General features: G+C 34.6%; 1 protein-coding gene across 2 annotated transcripts in view; it reads left to right on the plus strand.

Annotated features, from left to right (window-relative positions):
- The window catches only part of EPHA3 (EPH receptor A3), a 341,621-nt gene that overhangs the window by 245,629 nt on the left and 76,974 nt on the right, over positions 1 to 19,018 (plus strand). For both annotated transcript variants that reach the window (XM_028504495.2, XM_036017958.1), the window contains exon 6: positions 17,027 to 17,151. In XM_028504495.2, the coding sequence (XP_028360296.1) occupies positions 17,027 to 17,151 (125 nt within the window). The remainder of the gene's footprint in view (positions 1 to 17,026; positions 17,152 to 19,018) is intronic.

The following is a 19,018-nucleotide window of genomic DNA, read 5'->3' on the forward strand; positions in this document are numbered from 1 at the left end:
ATATATAAAACAATCAGTAGTTGAGGAATACATAGGATGTATATATGTATGTGTATATTATACATAATATATGTGATAGTAAATGTATTATATGTTATGCATACATATAAATATGCCATCCTGTTTGGAATTTTTAAAATTAATACATTCACATTTAAAATTTCATTAATTTTTCTCTTTAACTATGGGTATATATTTCTGGAGCTGGGTTTTGATAATCCATAAGGTTTAAAGAATTTGTTCAAATTTCACAAAATATTTGTCCCCATCAATATTTTCTTATAATTTTATATTCATATTTTAAAGATAAATAATGGAATATAAATATGTAAAAATAGTCTTCTATAATTCATGCTTTCCACCTATATTTGGATTAAAGATGTGTTGACACAAGATTTGAAAGTTTCCAGGAAGGTCAACACTGATTATTCAGATGCCAGTTTTTGCAGGAGTCACTTTTGGGATAGTTTGTCATCAATGTTATTCCTTGTTTCCTTGAATGGACATGGTAGTTAGCAATTTGTAGTCTATAAGGGCCTTTTAATCCATCTTCAAAAGTGACTTTGAACATATGTTATTTTGTTAAATTATACATGTTAACTGAATAAATTCTTTGGTTGCATGTTTTATTTCTACAATCACTTGATTGTTTCCTGCAAAACCCTGCTGACTTTTCATGGAATGTTTTGGAAAATTTTTCTCACAATTTTCCTTCTGTGTCTGCAGTTCTCATAGTCAATTCCCTTATTATAAGCTAAAATGCTGTAGGTTTTGTAACAAGGCATGGCTTTCTCTTGTTGCTTTTCAATCTTTATCCTTGGGTTCAGTTTTTTTCTTTTTTGATTTAATTATTCACCATTTCACTAGAAGCTAGTAGTGAATTACTTAAAGTATTTCCCCCTACATTTAAAAATATTTTAATAAAGATAACACAAATATTTTATTGATTATGTGTGTTCATCTTTACATTGGATGTTTTATATTAATCACAAATGTTAATGGGATATTTATTCCACACACACCCATTTGCACACTTTATACCTTGTTTAGGACCCAGTGTCTGGTTGTACAAGACTCTTATTTCAGGATCCCCCTTCAGAGGATTAAACCAAGCCATTGCAGCCCAAATTAATTTTACAGTCAGTTATTCCTAAAGGTAACAAAGAATAAAAGTGCCACACTTAGCCATCCAGGAAAGCAAGAATTATTTATGCATAGATACAGACCTGCTTCTTAAAACAGGGGTGAGCCCCTTAGAATGTTACAGGGGTAAGAAGCCCAGTTGTGATTTGGAGAATAGACTGCCAAACTTCTCAGACCAGAAGTTTGCTTCACCTTTAGCATTTCCCTCCTTTTTATATTTTATTTTATTTTGTTTATTTTTTTTAGCTAGGTGCACATTGAAGAAAATTTAACTTGGAAAGCATGTTTCTCTAACTAAACCAGAGACTGTGATATGTGGATAACAATGATACTTGGCTTATCGTTTTTCAATTTCTGAAGGAATATGACAGACCAGGCCAGTAATGAGTGGTGTTACCTATATAATAGTGTCACACAGACTAAATATATTATATATGTATATATTTTCTATATGCACATGTATAATATATTATATGTATATGTACATGTGTGTATGTGTGTGCATATTATATGTATAATATAGTATGTGCATATTATATATAATATATGTACAGTGCATTATACATATATGCATGGTAAACACACATATATTATGCATATATTATACAATATAATAGTGATAAATATGATATGATATGATATATTATACATATATATTATATTATATACATATATATTATATATATATATACAAGCAAGCCTGAAAATTAGAAAAAGAAATAGAAATATGGAAACAAGAATGAAACATATGGAACACAGAAAAATGTTAAAAATTACTCAAAGCCATAAAATTAGTTTAACTACCTTTTAATACTTGCAAACCATGTATACTAACTTATGTTTCAGGTTTTTTAATGTATGTAACTTTATTGTAACTTTATATCCTATGAAATTCACCATTTTAGAATAGTCTACTGACTATTCAACCATCAGCATAAATCAGTTTTAGAATATTTTATGCCTCCAAATAGTACTGATTATGAAACTATCACTGCATTTGTAATTCAGCTTTTTAACATAAATTCTAATTTAAGTCTTTATATTAAGTTTACTTTTCATAGAAAGAATTCAATACAAAGTGACAAGTTTAGTTCACAAGCTTGGAAATTAGTGTTTAGAAGTTTTCCACACCTCAGGTAAAATGTAGTGTCTCCCTATATAATACACAGTTCTGTCTGAGAACTATTACTCATGTACACTTAAGGCAGTTTTCTTTCAGCTCTTAGAAATGTGTACACCCAATGAAATGAAAACAAAACTCTTAAAAGAAGCAAGTACTACTATGTTTGTATCCATATATTTTTTAAGCTTTACTATGCCATCTAAAAATGAAAGAGCTTAAGGTTATTTTTTTCTAATGTGCTAAAATGCTTATGGTGCATGTAAAAATTTATTAACTTCTCAAAATTCTAATGTCAATTATGTGGAGTTTACATAATTGTACAAATATACTCTTATATAGATGCATTTTTTCTTAGTTGCATGGACTTGAAAACTAGAATTTTGTCAAAATTCACAACTGGATAAAATATTTGACAATCATTTAGATAAATTAATTCTGTGCCTGAAACTAAAGAGGACAAGCCACAGGCATCACAGAAACTGAACAGCAGGTCACCTGCCTCTAAGATCTCCCTTTTCTTTTCTGCATATACTTTTAAGAATCTCTGTCAGGGACAAAATGGTTTTAATGCAACCAAATGTTTGCATTTCTTAGTTGAGAATTATAGGATGGAGGGAGAGGGGATTTGTTTGGAACAAAATGAGATTGGGAAGCATATCAGTAAATGCAAGCATGAACAAGGCAAATTTTACAGCCAAAATAGAAATTTTGCAGGCATGATTGCTTTTAGAAACTGAGTCTCTGCTGGTGTGCATTTTGTTTGTATAAAAATGCAATGCACCCATTCCCATCTCATGCATCAGGCAGCTGAACTAAAAAAATTAATAAACACAACCTCTTTTTATTACACAATTTGTTAAATTTTAGTTAAAATTAGACAATGGGCTTGGTATCCATACTTTGAGGAGAGGTAGTGTGTATGTAAGGATTCAAGTAATTGTCAATGAATTTAACTTTTTTCTACATTACTTAAAAATTTTTGGATGGTATGTTTTGAATTAACTAAGACTATGTGTTATTTAAGAATATGTCTGTATTACAAAGAAGTTCTTAGCATCAAGGTAAGTGAATCAGATAGCTCTGAGCTAATTAAGAAAATCTAATATCCAAATGTTTGATCAGACTTTGCAGATTTCCTGTTATGTTATTAGAGTTTGGGGCCTTTACCCCCTAAAGGTAGGGATCAGCCTACACAATTTCTGAAAAGGACTTCCTTCCCTGCTTCCATTAGACTTCGCTGCACTTGAGATAGAATTGTTTGGCATACATAAGCCGTATATGCCAGACATGTACAGATCATGTTCAAAGCAGAATTTCTCAACATTTCTTTCTGCCTCCAAACATAAGATCAATAATATTTAGATGCAGCATATACTTCTGTGGTGTACATTTATCAAGGGACAATACACTATAAAATTCATGATTCATACAACAGAGAAAAGTAAAGTATTGGTGGCTCACTCACACATGTGATTGTTATAAGGGTAACTGTTATTCCTTCAGGAGTAAATCAATTTCTCACTTACCCAGGAAAGTATATAAATGATAGTGAAGTTATCATAAAACCACACTTGAATTCATAAAAACACATGCATGTGTAAGATGGTTGTGTGCACATGTGTGTATTTGTATGACTCAAATTTTAATAATCAAGAAATTTATTACTTGTAACACAGAGTCCAACTCATCTTACCAAAACAGTATTTATATATGGTGTTTTGAAGAACTCTGTACTGATATAACTATGATACCATTTCATCCATCATATTTTCTTTTCTCGTAAAAATGAAAGGATCCAGCATAAATGGAACAATATTGTTCACCTTGGACCTCAACAGCATGAAGTAGGAACAGGTCCAGACAAGGATGTTAGCTTATGAGTTAGCATTTCATATCTAAACAATTATGTAATCTGAGTAAAATCATAAGGTTAATGAGTAGAAACACAGGAGTCCGAACAGATAGTAAGCCTATAAGTGTGAAAATATCTACAGGGTCTGTCTAGAACACATCCAACCATCATTAATATAATAAGAACAGTTTGCACAACATCCCTGTAACCTGGCAGCCAAGGAGAGTGGACTGGAATGAACATGCATGAACAATGAGAACTTAACTGTAGTAGTCAGTGGGGGTGGTGGACACCATTGAATGAGCATGTGTACTGTGTGGCCATCACATTCAAAATGACTGAGCGAATAGAGCAACAAATCTGCATCAGATTTTGCGTTAAGGTTGAACATTCCTCTGTGGAAACTGTTCAGATGATTCAGAAGGCTGCAAGTATGGACAACTGGTGATTGGCAGCTTCATCACATGCAGGCATGATTAAGTAAGTTAACTTTAACTAAAAAACCATCTTTGACAAAATATCAAATCACCCAGGTGACTCAGCCACCTGCTACAGCCAGATTTGGTGCCCTGCAACTTCTGGCTTTTCTGAAAACTAAATACAGCAGGGTAGCTGATGGCAATTGGGAGAACTGTGTGAGGTCCCAAGGTGTCTACTTTGAAGGGGACTGAGGCATCATTGTCCTATGTACAGTGTTGCTTGTATCTTGTATGTTCTTCAATAAATGCTTCTAGTTTTCATATTACATGGCTGGATACCTTGTGGACAGACTGCATATATATATTAAATACCCTGATAGGTTAAAACTATGTTTTATCAAAGCTGTTCCAAACTGAATATGAGTGTGGGTTAAACATCAAAGTGCATCATGGAGGTCTCCAGGTTTCAAGAGAGTGAGACACAAACAAAATTACAGCAAGATTGTGTGTGTGCCAGATATTTTCTTAGGCAGCCCATTAGCTCTGTCAAGAAGAGGCCTTTTACCTACTTAAAGAAAAAGAAAAAACTTCTATATGATATTCTACTACTGTGATTATTATTAAATGTAGGTTTTATTATTATTCAGGTCTGGTGAGGCCAACAGATCAGATGATTAGTATTGAAAACAGAGTTTGTTACTTAATGTTCCCAAGAGGAGGAATGCACCACCTTGGAGGGCTACACAGAGGAGCACCAGGGTCAGTTAAGAGAAAGAAGGAGTGAAGGGAAAGCAGATGGTTTCATAGGAAGGCAAGGCAAGATAAGGTAAGCAGGCATAGGATTGGCTTGTTTGAATAATTTGAGTAGACTCTGAGGTACAGGGACTAGCTCTAATTGTCTGGTACCTGCTTTGGGTGACTAGAGCAGAGGAGTAGTGCCTGCTGTAGTGTAAGACCCAGAGAGAGAAAACCCTAGATTGATCTGTTTGCAAATGGAAAGCACACTCCTCAGCAAGTCACTGTTATTTTGAAGAATTTGGTAGCCCTGTAGGAGGCAGTCTGTCCCCAGTCAGCAAAGCTCCAGATTCCAGAGCATCAATAATACAGAAAATAAGAAAAGATCATTAATACAGTGACATACTAAGCTCTGAGAGAAAAAGAAAATTGTTTGTCTCCTTCCCATCTATAGTTATAGTTTGCCAATACAAAGTTAACTTTTTAGGCGGGTATATATTTTGTTTAGTTTCTAAATATAACATACAAAATTTTCTTCTTCTTTCTGCCCTGCTTGAACACAGGACCGAAACAATTTTAAAGCAAAAGCTTTCACACTGGTTTCTTATCAATATCTGGGAGTGGAAGCTGCGTTGATATCAGTCCTCTTCAGTGATAAAAGTGTATTTAAAGTGTAATCTCTCTACTCCTGCAGCTAATTAGTTGGCAGGATCTCCACAGAGAATGCCACCAGGATTTAGAAGTAATTCCGTGGGCCTGGTAAGTGGTAGCTTTACCACTGAATGACTGGGAACAGAACTATTATCTCAGCAACTCTTTAAAACCAACCAACAAAGTGCTCCCTTGATACTCCCAGTACCCATGTGACACCATGCCACTATGCTGTACACCTGAAACCAACAAAATAATATTAAAAATATACTGTATTTGAAAAAGAAAAAATTAAAACCAACTAACAAAAACTGACAACATGGTAAGCCTTGTTGTACTCTGAAAAAACGGGCCCTGCGTGCGTCTGGGCTTGGCTTGTGTCATCTTTTCCCACCAGGTTTCCAATAGCTGCAGTGATAAGCTACCCCTCTCAAGATCTGAAAACAGCTATGCTACAACAGTATTGCCTATGCTTAGAATTGTGTAAAATATTATCTGAAGTTGCCCACAATTTCATATTTAATTATTTAAATTTTGATGGTTGACCCTGGCTTCAACTGTTACATTCTGTTGTCTTTATTTTTATGGAAACTGCTGAATTAAGACAACAGGTGGATCATATTGTTTGTGAATGAGGGAGAGTAAAATCCCAACAGAGCAAATTTTTTTCAACATAGTAACTAGGAGTAACTCACCCAAGGAGAACTCTGAAAACACTGCTTAGACACACTGTTACTCACACAGCCAGGTTGTATCAGCTATTTAGGGAATTTTCTGCTATTTAGACACTTTATGAGGTGAGGAATTTCTCAAACAACTTTGGCTCTCTGGGAGGGAAGATTCTACTTTTGCCATGTGTATTGTTTATATTATCTTTGGATTCCATTTTTCTAAATTTAGTCTCAGGCAAATACTTAGAAGTGTGAAGCATATACTTTCAGAAATAAAGACTTGAATGTTTTAAAATAAGGCGCACATAACTAACTGACTATTTGTCTAAGAATTTTGAGAGTACCTTATGTTTCATCTGTAAATGATAAAAAGAAAATGCCTTGTACAAGGGTGAGCAAAAGTAAGTTTACAGTTGTGAATATGCAAAACAGAGTTTATTCCTGTATTATTTATTAAGTATTGTATTAATTTCCATGTGAATAACTATAAACCTACTTTTGTCTCATTCTGTATGTGTTTGAATTTGAGTGTCTTATATTAAGAGTAAAAGAAAACCAGACCCTCCAGCAGCATCATATTATCTGTAGAAAGAAAGAACATTAGGCTAAACCCACTCAAATACTTAGATGATTAACCAGCTGTCACCCTCACTGCCTGTGAGAGTGAGGACATGTTAAGAGCATTTATGGTCCTACAAAGGAACAAGAGAGAGAAAAATATTGTGGAATGACTCAGCAAATCCAAGGAACATTATTTTTTTTCTAAAATGTACCAGTGCTGTGCATGTATATAACCTCTTTAGGATTTCTAATAGTTTATGATAGGTTTGCTATTATACTGCACTTTTCAAAGACAAATAATTAAGAAAAAAATCTTTATTCTTCTTAGTTTATTCCTCCCTACTTACATTATTTCTTATTTTAGAGATTAATCAACTCCTAGTTGACAAGAGTCTATAAAATAGTTATTTGTTAATATTGACCTGTTTTACATGAAGCACTATATTTAGAAGCCTATGATAATTATCCCCATAGAGTTTTAAAGCTGTATCACATATGTGAACTAAGAAAATATATATCAGTCTCTACCCCTGATTCCTAGCACAGAACTCCTGAAGTCCTTGTAATTTCCTAAGTGATAAAAACACTAGGTACCTCTTTTGTTCTAGTAGCTATTTTTTGAGCCTGGTTCCTGACACAGAGCTCCAAAAGCCCTTATAATTTCCTGGGTGAGAGAAACAGCTTTTTTAAAATGAGGATATTCTGGGTGGGTTCTTGGGCGGCTCTCAACTGAGGGCTGGTCATCTGAAAGACCAAGTTATGATTAGAAACTTGGATTTTTCAGCAACCTACTTCTCATTCTCTTGAGAAAAGAGGGGGCATATATGAGGAAGCCTCCATAAGAGTCTGACAGTAGTAGGTTTCATGAGCATCTGAGTCCTTGAACACACCCACATGGGGAAGGCGATGCCCACAAGCTCCCTAGAAATGAAAGCTGCTGCCCTGTGACCTCCTAGACCTTGTGTTGTGTGCCACTTCTGGCTCTTCATCTGTATTCTTTATATCATCCTTTATTAAACTGGTAAGTGAAAGTTAATGTTTCTCTGAGTTCTGTGATTTGCTTTAGCAAATTAATCAAACCCAAGAAGGGGGTTATGGCAACCGCCTATTTGTAACCAAAGTAGACAGAAATTATGAGTAACCTGGGACCTACTAGTTGGGTTGGCATCTGAAGTTTGGCATCCCATGAGACTAAACCCTTTTCTGATAGTCTCAGAAATTAGTTCAATTGTAGGACATCCAGCCGGTGTCACAGAATGGCTTGGTGTGGGGGAGAAAACACACATTTGGTGACCATACATGTTAGAAGCATGGAGTAAAATGGTAGTAATATGTGAGTAAAGGAGCTACACAGGCAGGAAGAACAAGATTTTTTTAAAGATTTTATTTATTTATTTTTAGGGAGGGAAAGAAGGGGGAGAGAGAGAGAGAGAGAGACACACACACACATCAATGTGTGGTTGCTGGGGGTTATGGCCTGCAACCCAGGAATGTACCCTGGCTGGGAATCGAACCTGGGACACTTTAGTTCCCAGCCCGCACTCAATCCACTGAGCTACGCCAGCCAGGTCTTAGAACAAGATTTTTTAACAACATATTTGAAGATTGTTCTATTCATTGAGGGTATTGGATTATATTAAAAGAAGAAAAGCTTAATGCTAAAAAAATAAGAAATGTTAAGCACAATTCAAAGAGTAAAAAGCAGTCTCTCATCTTGATAAATCTATGCAATAAACACTTACGAAATGAACTCTTCTTTCATCATGACTGTTTTTTTTTCTTCTTTTATTTTCCACTCAGCTCTGTGCTGAGTGGGAAAGAGATGAAAATTATAACTGCATTCTCCACTTTTTAAAATACTCTGGAGTCTTCAAATTTTAATAATTAACATTTTAGACTTTTCTAGAAAATTAGAATTCAGAAACTTACATCAAAATTTATTTTCACTGTATATGTCTTAAAATATTTTTCTCCCACTATTATTGATTTGGTTGAGAAAATTCCTTTTTACTATAGAAAATGAATGGCAATTTTATTAAAAATAGTCTCTCTGCTAAACATATTATAATATTTATTTTGGTTTGTATTTTATTATTTTAACATCAGAAGGTAAATAGAATTTATCTTTCAGAGGAACTAACCACAAAATACATTGTATGTTTTATTACAAAGTTAACCAAAGCGCATAACAAAATACATGTAAGTTTGGCACTATGCTAGGCATCAAATACTCTGAGGGACTTACAGTCTAGTGGGAAGACATACTGGTAAGCAGACATTACAATTACAACACAATGCAGCAAGCTAAATAATAAGAAAATGGACAACTGTACTCTATATCAGAAAAGAGAAACTAGCTGATTAACTATTTCCTAAGGGGCTCAGAAAAAAATTCAATGGAGGAATTATATTAGCAATATTTTTAAGAATAATGAATAAACAAGATATTTCCTGTAGAAAAGGAAGAGATAGAGTATTCCAGACAGGCAGTATACAGTAAGCACATCACAGAAAGATGACTAAATGAATTGCCTTTACAACTTTAGCTTTGAAATGAGAGCAAAAACTAATAAAGCTGGTCAGTATTTTTTCAGTGTTATCAGAAGTCTTAAGTAATGATGTAATGAATTTTAAGTTATGTATTCTATTATGGTTCAGAATTTTCTAAATTTTGTGATCTTAAGAGTTTTCCGATTATAATTTCTTAAATATAATGAATGGTTCTGAGACTTTTCCTTGGAAGTGTATGTTCTAGTTAACAAGTTTAGAAAAACCGATTTGAAATGATATTTTAAAAGAAGGAAGGCTTCATGTTTTGTTTACTTTATAAAATGATAAATCATCAAACTGTGTAGAAAGTTGAAATTCTTGAGAGATTGACATGAAAAGGACAATATGCAAACACACCAAAAATGGCACAGCTTTGAACTAAGACAAGGATGGAAAGCTAGAAAGAAAGTTCATCAGCTTTTTGATGTTGGAGCTGATTGGCATGCAAGGTTGCTGATGAGGGAGAAGATATAAAGAAGAACAATTCTGAAATTCAAACCAAGTAACTGTAAACATGGTAAGTCTTGGAACCCAAACAGGAAATGCTAGAGAATGACAAGTTGGGGAAATCTGAGTAGGGGTGATGAGATGAGAACATTAAGCTGTGAAAGATTATGATGATTAAAACCCAACAGTGTTTCTATATTTAACAGAAGCATCCACTTCTGAAAAAAAACTGGGGAAATATTCTTAAATAGACACTGTAATGAATAGTAGAAAAATTTTTAAAAAATAAGGGACAAATGCTTTTAAATGCATGTCTGATTCAAAGGAATAATCTTTCAACCATTTAAAGCATGATAGTTTCCCATGGAGATAATTTTTAAAAGCTTTGGCTCACTTAGAAAAGAAATACTGAGCCCTTTTTGTTATTACTTTAACTTGTTCAATCTCTAAACCACAGAGATACCTCAGAGGTTCATCAGAAATTCCCAAACCCAGAAAGAAAAAAGTCCCAATAAAAACAACAAACCAAACCAGATCCTGTAGGAGTTGAATTGTGAAGTTTTGACTTCCTAATGTTAAGGATGGGTCATATTTTAGTTGCAGAATAATGGTAAATGTAAGTTAAAAACATCCTAGAGAGAATAATGAATCCCTTCTATGTCTCTTAGTGGATTTGGCCTGCACAAAGACAAAGTGTGGTACTAATACAAATTATGAACTACACGAACCCTATCTCCAACCCAATCACTTTACATAGAATATTTTTAGCTTAACTTTTTTGCCTCTTATTACAATTCATTTTTCTATTATTTCATTATATGCAGCCAATATCTCAGGTTACACTGACAAGGAGAAACTCTTGCCCTTCCTTTGTAAATAACTGGGGTTCTATTATTAACTGCTGAGGGTTATACCTCTCTGTAGTTCTGCCTTTCAGACCAGTCATTGCATGATTCCGATTCATGAGGCTGCCACAGCAATGGCCTTGACCTAAAAAGAAAACAGTAAATAATTCAATGCTTGGTCCTAGAAAGTTATGTCTGCTTAGAACAGAAATTAAAAACCATTTTGATGTAGTTTTTGTGAAACACATGTTACTAGATAACATAGTATGAAACTGTCTAGTCCTATGTTAGAACTAAAGAAAACATTTTTTCCTTTTTTATCCCCACCAGAGGACATGTTTACTGACCTTAGAGAGAGGGGAAGCAAGGGACAGAAAGAAGGAGAAATACATCGATGCATTCCGTTGCCTTTTGGATGCACCCTGACTGGGGACTGAACCTGCAACCTGGGCATGTGCTCTGACTGGGAATTGAACCCATGACCCATACAGGGTGAAGCTCTAATCAACCAAACCACACCAGTCAGGACATGACTAAAGACAAATTTTAAAGAAAAATGAATTAAAAGAGTCTTGAGTATGTAGTGTGACATCACACGTTAAGAGTTATTTTAATACTGGGAGTGTTCATTCAGTACTCTCCAGGAGTTTAATTCAGGAAAGCTTCATGGAGGATGATTAACTACCATGTGATTTATGAACCTCCCTAACCTTCACTATTTCCTTTCTAACTTTCACTTTTTTCTCCTGTATTTGTATTCTATTAAGAAATATTTCAGTTCTGGCCAGTGTGACTCAGTTGGTTGGAGCATTGTGCTGTACACTGAAAGGTCACGGGTATGATGCCGGTCAGGACACCTCCCAGTCAGGGCATGTACGAGAGGAAACCAGTCGATGTTTCTCTCCCTCTCCCTCTCCTTCCCTTCCACGCTCTCTAAAATCATTAAACATGTATTTCAGTTAAAACATCATACACCCAACTTTACCAAGTATATTATGTTTTCTTTATGTATTTTCCAAAGACAATATATGTCTGATTTTACCTAGAAGAGCAAATGCTAAGAATCAAGTACTTGGCCCTGTGATGCAGGAGGTTGAGCCTGGGGACCTTGACTGCTTGTTTGGATGGGCCGAGAAAACTACAAGGAGCACCGGATGGAGCAGACAGCCTTCATTATTCACATTTCAGGGGGCACTGCAGCAGCAGATCGGGAAGCAGGACCCCACCTCCCTGATTTCCAGATGTTTTAAGGGGTCCCAGCAAAGGGGGCACCGTCTTGCATGTGACTCTAAACTACATGACCTCAGTGTGTATATGCAGAAGAAAAAGGTCAAGAAGCAGTCACACAGGACAAGAGGTTTGCTCCCAAAAGGAGATGCGGAGGGAATTAGAATCCATTTCCGCAATATATACACTTTCCTTCTGGCCGGGAGCCTTCCGCCCAGCCTTCCATGGTGGGGTTTAGAAGAGCCATGTCAGGCATGACCCCACAGTTCCCTATTAAATTCCAGTCAATACAACAAAAATGAATATTACACACCAGCACAGTTTTAAAGAGGGCTATTACTTTACTAAAAATAATTATCTTCCTATTGTTTTAATTTTTCTCATTACCAGTTTATTTTTTTCCCATTTGCTAAACTCCATAAATATCTAGGCCATTTTTGTAACATCTTATTGTGTTATCAACTTCTTCCTCTTAATAAGAGAATCATTTGTATTATATAAGGTATGGAAAGAGGACCCAGATTAAAATTCTTAATCCCGGGATATCAGAGTGTTTGCCAGTAATTGCAGTTTCAGCTTATACACCAGCAAGTTGCCAGGGAAAACCTGTGACACCTCCCCCTCCAATATCTCTGCAAAATAAATTTTCACTGTAGTTCCAAGCATTTCTCTAGTCTTAAGATTGATTTCTTTTTCATTCCACATAACTATTATTCACCATTCTTTTAAGTCACAAATTTAAAAAATAAAATAAAAAGGATAAAATAAATTCCAGCTATTTTATGATATACATTGTAATACCGTGTTATTTTATACTAAAAGCAATAAATTTAAGAAATTTCTATGAATTTTGAAAGTTAGCACATTGAAAAATCATTTTAATACCTGAAAAATAAAGAAAACATAATCCAATTTTTTAAATAATATTATAAATTTATTACACAATGAGGTAGTATGGATAAATTCTACTTCAAGACATGACTTTAAAAAGTGTTTTAGAAAAGTTTTTAGAGAACATGGATACAGTGGAGTGCCCATAAAATTTGTCTCTTTCTGCAGTGTCTTCTATGTCTTAAAATTATTTATTAGGGGAGAGAAAAACAATTTATTTTAATTATTTATTAATATTAAAATATTGATGAGCATTACCCAAATGTAACGGGATTCCAGCTGGTGCACTGGAGGGAAACTGCTGAAATGCAGCCAAGTGAGGGGCATATATTAAAAGAGCAGAACAAATGACTTAACAGGGTCCTAAAAGCAGCAATCAGAAAAGGTTCATTTAACTTAGAGATGACACAAGCTTCAAGCAATTGCCTCTACTTAAGTAAGTGTGGAATTACAAAAGGCTATTTATTACAGTCCAACAGGGCTCTGCAGCTTGCTCAAAGACCTTTGAAGAATTTCAACAGTTATAAAGTCTTGCTCAGTGCAGAAGCAGTAAAATTTGGGCATATCCCCAAAATAGCCTGCAAAGCTTTCATGAAAAAGTTAATAAAATCCTCACTCCAATTGTTCTTTGAAATGGATTATTTTCTCTTTTGCTTTAAGGAGAGATACTATACCTGGTAATTTTCAAAGTTTCTTTGAAAACATATTTGAACTGTTAAGGAAAATAAAACACTTTCAGGGTGATACAGAATGAATGCAGGGTCTCCACATGCTTATTGGGAAAGTTTTCCAACATTCAGCTTCTTGGAAATGCTCTGTAAGCATACCTTAGTTACTCTATAATGGGTTTACTCCAGCTGGAAAATTAGTGAAGTTTCTCCAGTTTTTGGAACAAAAGCAAAATTTGGTTCCATTGATATTGGGGCAGAGTTTTTCCTCTTTTTTTTAAAGATTTTATTTATTTATTTTTAGAGAGGGAATGGAGGGAGAAAGAGAGAGAGAGAAAAACATCAATGTGCAGTTGCTGGGGGTCATGGCCTGCAACCCAGGCATGTACCCTGGCTGGGAATCGAGCCTGCGACATGTTGGTTCGCAGCCCATGCTCAATCCACTGAGCTACGCCAGCCAGGGCTGAGTTTTTTCTATTAGCAATTGGAAAATTGATTTTTTTAAAGTATTAGGGTAAATAAAAAATATTTTCAATAATTTAACAAATCTGTTATTTATGATTCAGTGATATGTGTATAAGTTTGAGTATGTTTATAAAATTTCAACTAAATAAACCCAAAGTAAATTACCCATTGCTTAGAATCAGGTTCAGAGCTGCAAACCACCATGGGGAGAGGAAGGGGGATGCTCTGAAGCCTTTTTGGGTACAATGCAATGATATGGGATAAAATAAAAGCAAACATGAATAGTAAAAGATGTGTCACAAAAGGATATTAACCGCTGCCCTGGCCAATGTGGATCAGTTGGTTGGAGTATTGTCCAGTAAACCAAAACATTGTAGGTTCAATTCCTGCAGGGCACACGCTTAGGCTGCGGGTTCAGTCCCTGGTCCAGGTGCCTATGAGAGACGACCAATCAATGTTTCTCTCTTGTATCACTTTTTTTCTTTCCATCCATACCCTTCTTTCTAAAAAATCAATAAGCATGTCCTCTCATGAGAATAAAAAAGAGGATGTTAATTGCTAATGGAAGCAAGTGGTAAATAACAAAATAAATTTACTTTTCCATCAGAAAAACAAGACCAACATTTTTCCTTAACAAAAGGTTAGGTAATCATTCCCAGAGCAATCAATCAAAGTAATGATGCTTTAATTACAAAAGAGTTAATCAGAAGATTTTTCCATATAACAAAAATAGAAAATTTATTGCAATAGATTCTTCATTTAAGTTTACATTTTCCAATAAATAGTCACAAGGCAAGCTTAGTGAAGCTGTTTTTAATAGAATAAAAATTATTCTTTTAAAGAATTTAATAGAAAGGTATTTATAAACCAGAACAATTTATTTATTTCTCTATTAAATATTTTGTATTGTTGTTCAAATATAGTTGTCTCCATTTTCTCCTCACCACTCCCCCACCACCACAGCCATCTCCCCTTCCCACCCTCAGTCTTACCCTTGTTTGGCTTTGTCCATGTGTCCTTTATATAAGTTCCTTCACAGCACTTCCCCCTTTTCATCCCATTATTACCTCCCATTATCCCCTCCCACCTCCCCTCTGGTTATTGTCAGTTTGTTCTTAATTTCAGGTTAGATTTTCAGGTCTTGGGTTAGATTTTGCTTTCTTGTTTGTTTTGTTGATTTGGTTCCACTTATAGGTGAGATTATATGGTATTTCTCTTTCACCAACTGGCTTATTTCACTTAGAACAATGCTTTCCAGTTCCATCCATGCTGTCACAAGGGTAGGAGTTCCTTCTTTCTTTCTGCTGCACAGTATTCCATCATGTAAATGTACCATAGGTTTTTGATCCATTCATTTATGGATGGGCACTTAGGTTGCTTCCAGCACTTGGCTATTGTAACTTGTGCTGCTGTGAACATTGGGGTGCATAGGTTCTTTTGGATTTGTGTTTCAGGGTTCTTAGGGTATAGTCCCAGAAGTGGAATTGCCAGGTCAAAAGGCAGATCCATTTTTAGTTTTCTGAGGAAATTCCATACTGTTTTCCACAGTGGCTGCACCAGACCAGAACAATTTAAATGAGAGGTTGGATAGACAAAAGTTGGCATGTGATAATCATAGAAATATCAGATCAATAAATCTGCTTGCTTTTGTGGAAAACACAAAATACACAGGCTCTAATCTAATAATCATTGATTTCAGGAAAATTTATAAGAAAATAGGTCCTTTAGCAATGAAAAGAATTGAACAGTTAATATACCCAAGAAGTCTTGATTTTATTCATACTTGTAATTTATTTTGTTGCATTCCATTAAGGCAGAATGCCACTGAACCTCATGTGGAATATTTCAGTTGGCCAGTGGACCAAGACTGAGATTTGAAACCAGAAGTGAATTGACAGATAGTATACATTTATATTTTTAATGGAAGGACTTGAAGTAGGATATCACTTAATATATATTTAATCTTCCATTAAAAATGAAGGTGACCCTATGATATCTGATCCAAATGGATGCTCTTTTATTCATATTCATATTCTGGATAATACATAATGATGCATAACAAATAATTGAGTCACCAGCCAATAAGATACTTAACAATATAGCTTGAGAATTATGGTACAAACAGCAGTCATTTCTTTGGTAGTTATTTTTAAATGTTTTTTAAAGAAATAAAACATGTAAAAGCAAAAGATCCTTACAGTTTCCTGATACATACTTTAATTCATGAGATTTTTTTTTCAGAAGTGAAGATATGTCCTAAATCCTATCTATTTTGCAGTGCACTAAATACTATTATTACCGATAGATACCATGGGACTCCTTGTGTGTAATAGATTCCAGCCCTGTTACAAAGTTGCATATGAAAATGTTATCAATGAGCTGAGGAATCTGGCATTAATAACTTTGCAACATTATAACAAATAGGTAGTCCTGATGTTTTGTTCGTATTTTAATATATCAAATATATTTCATTGCTTACATTAGAGTAGCATATTGAAAACATCTGCTCACTTGCCACTATTCCACCAGCAGCTGAAAATCTCAGCTCATTTTCCATAGGCCTATATGTACCAGGGCTATAATCCAGCTGCTGAGGCTTGATATGGGGCCAGATTAATACTCAAGAGCCTTTGAAATGGAAATAGTGCTTTCTTGCCAAAGATTAGAACAATGATAGACTCCATTTGCTGCTCCCTTCGCTGTCTGCTCTTCTTTACCACCCTTCAAAACCTGATTAATTTGCCCCCTCCTATGATCCCTTCCACCTTCTCTTTACAGCTCCATCACCTGTCATGACAATTAAGAAGGACCGGTCATCCAGAAACAGCATCTCTTTATCCTGGCAAGAACCCGAACACCCAAATGGGATCATATTGGACTATGAGGTCAAATACTATGAAAAGGTGGGGAGACCATATGATAGGGTTGGGTTGTGTAAGGAAAGAGGTTACCTCCTCATGAGCTGTGTTCTTGCAAAGACATGAATGGCATTGCTAGGAAGTGGTAGTGCTTTGTTTAAATCTGTGGTGTGTGATACTTTTGATTTATAAGTAAAGAAGGTTTAGATATTATAGTGTAGAATATCCCCCATTCTATATCAATGAGCCACAGCAGAGATGTCACTATCAAATTTAAGCCATCTAGTGATGCTAGTAGAAATGACACTCATGTCTTTTTACATAAAGACCTGTGCCATACCAACTATTTCATAGTGATTCCTTAGCTGGTAACCCATTGATGAATTCTCCTTAGTTCATTGCCTTAAAGCATCATTACTTGACCTTCCCATTCACATGAATTTTATTTAATATGATGGGAACATTGAACTAATAACAAAATCCCTGTATTATTGAACTGATGGAGAAAAATTTTCTTGACTTTGCACAAGGAAAGTTAGAGCATATGAGTGGGTGTATAAGTCTACCTCACATTATAAAATTGTAGCTCAGTAACAAAATTATAAAAAGCAGTTAGATGGTTATTTATAAGTAGAATTTAGGCCATGATATTTCATTATTGAATAGTACTTATTTCTCCCCAGTTGTAAATTATGGTGAGGTTTGAAAGCTAGATGGATTCAAAATTTATCATCAGAGCTCAATGCTTTTATAGTGATTAATATGAACAAAACATATCTATGTATTTGTTGCAGTTTGTAAAGTTTGCAAAGCAAATTAAAAATAAATTGTGCATTATATAGTATTTTGTGATTAAAGAACACTTCTTCATACATTATTCAATTTAGAGTGACCTGATAACACTATGAAAGTGGGCAAATATGCTATATTTGCAAATAAGAGAACCGCACTGGAAGTCAGTGAAGCTGCTTGAATCTCGCAGTCTCACTGCTAATGAACGTGAGATCTGTGTTTGGAATACTAGCAGCCACAATTTCTCACTGTGTGTGTTCTCCTTGCATTACCTACCTCCTTCTACATGACAGTGGGTCATTAGAAACCTGAGACTTGTTGGCATGATCAATTGCAGGGAAGGCAAAATATATGAACATTTCTTTGCAAATGTAGGCATTTTCTTTACTGAAGTTAATGTATTTCACAAGTATGATGCCATTTTTCCTTAGCCCTCCCCCCACAGAAAAAGATATCTCTTTCATTAAAAGGAAGTGAGGCCTAATGAACTTCATTGTGCTAAATCATAGTTTAAATGAGTTATCTCATAACTTTCAGTGAATCTGTACAGTGCTGTCCAATACTCATCCAATCACGATCTTCTATTTTTAAACGTGTGGCAAGATAGCTTGTGAAGACACAAGAATCCATGTTACAGATGATGCAACAAAAAAGAAAATTAATGATGTGCCTCAGTTCAGATGGAGTAGCAGAACAACAAAGCACTCAACCTTTAGATCTACAGGGCTGTTTAAAAAACATAATGAATCTACATTTTTATCTTTTACAAATACAAAAAAATATTCTGAACTTACTTTAAATTCCACAGCAAATCACAATATGCTAGATTATTTTTAAGCAATATTAACCAGTGAATGAAAAAAATGGTTGAATCTATTTATTTTTCCCTAGACATTTTAAAATTTGATACATATATGTGATATTATTATATATAGGTATTATCATACATAAATTTTGAAATTATTTCCCTATATGTGATGCTTATAAATAATGTAATGTTTTACTAGATTCCAAGCTCTAAGAGGGTTAGCTAAATATATTTTTAACAATAAATAATTTGTCTATAAATTAAATATATTTTGACCCTTGTCATTATTAAATGTATCAACTCCAAGTCTAT

Source organism: Phyllostomus discolor, chromosome 2, assembly GCF_004126475.2.
Source record: "Phyllostomus discolor isolate MPI-MPIP mPhyDis1 chromosome 2, mPhyDis1.pri.v3, whole genome shotgun sequence".
Lineage (NCBI taxonomy): Eukaryota > Metazoa > Chordata > Mammalia > Chiroptera > Phyllostomidae > Phyllostomus > Phyllostomus discolor.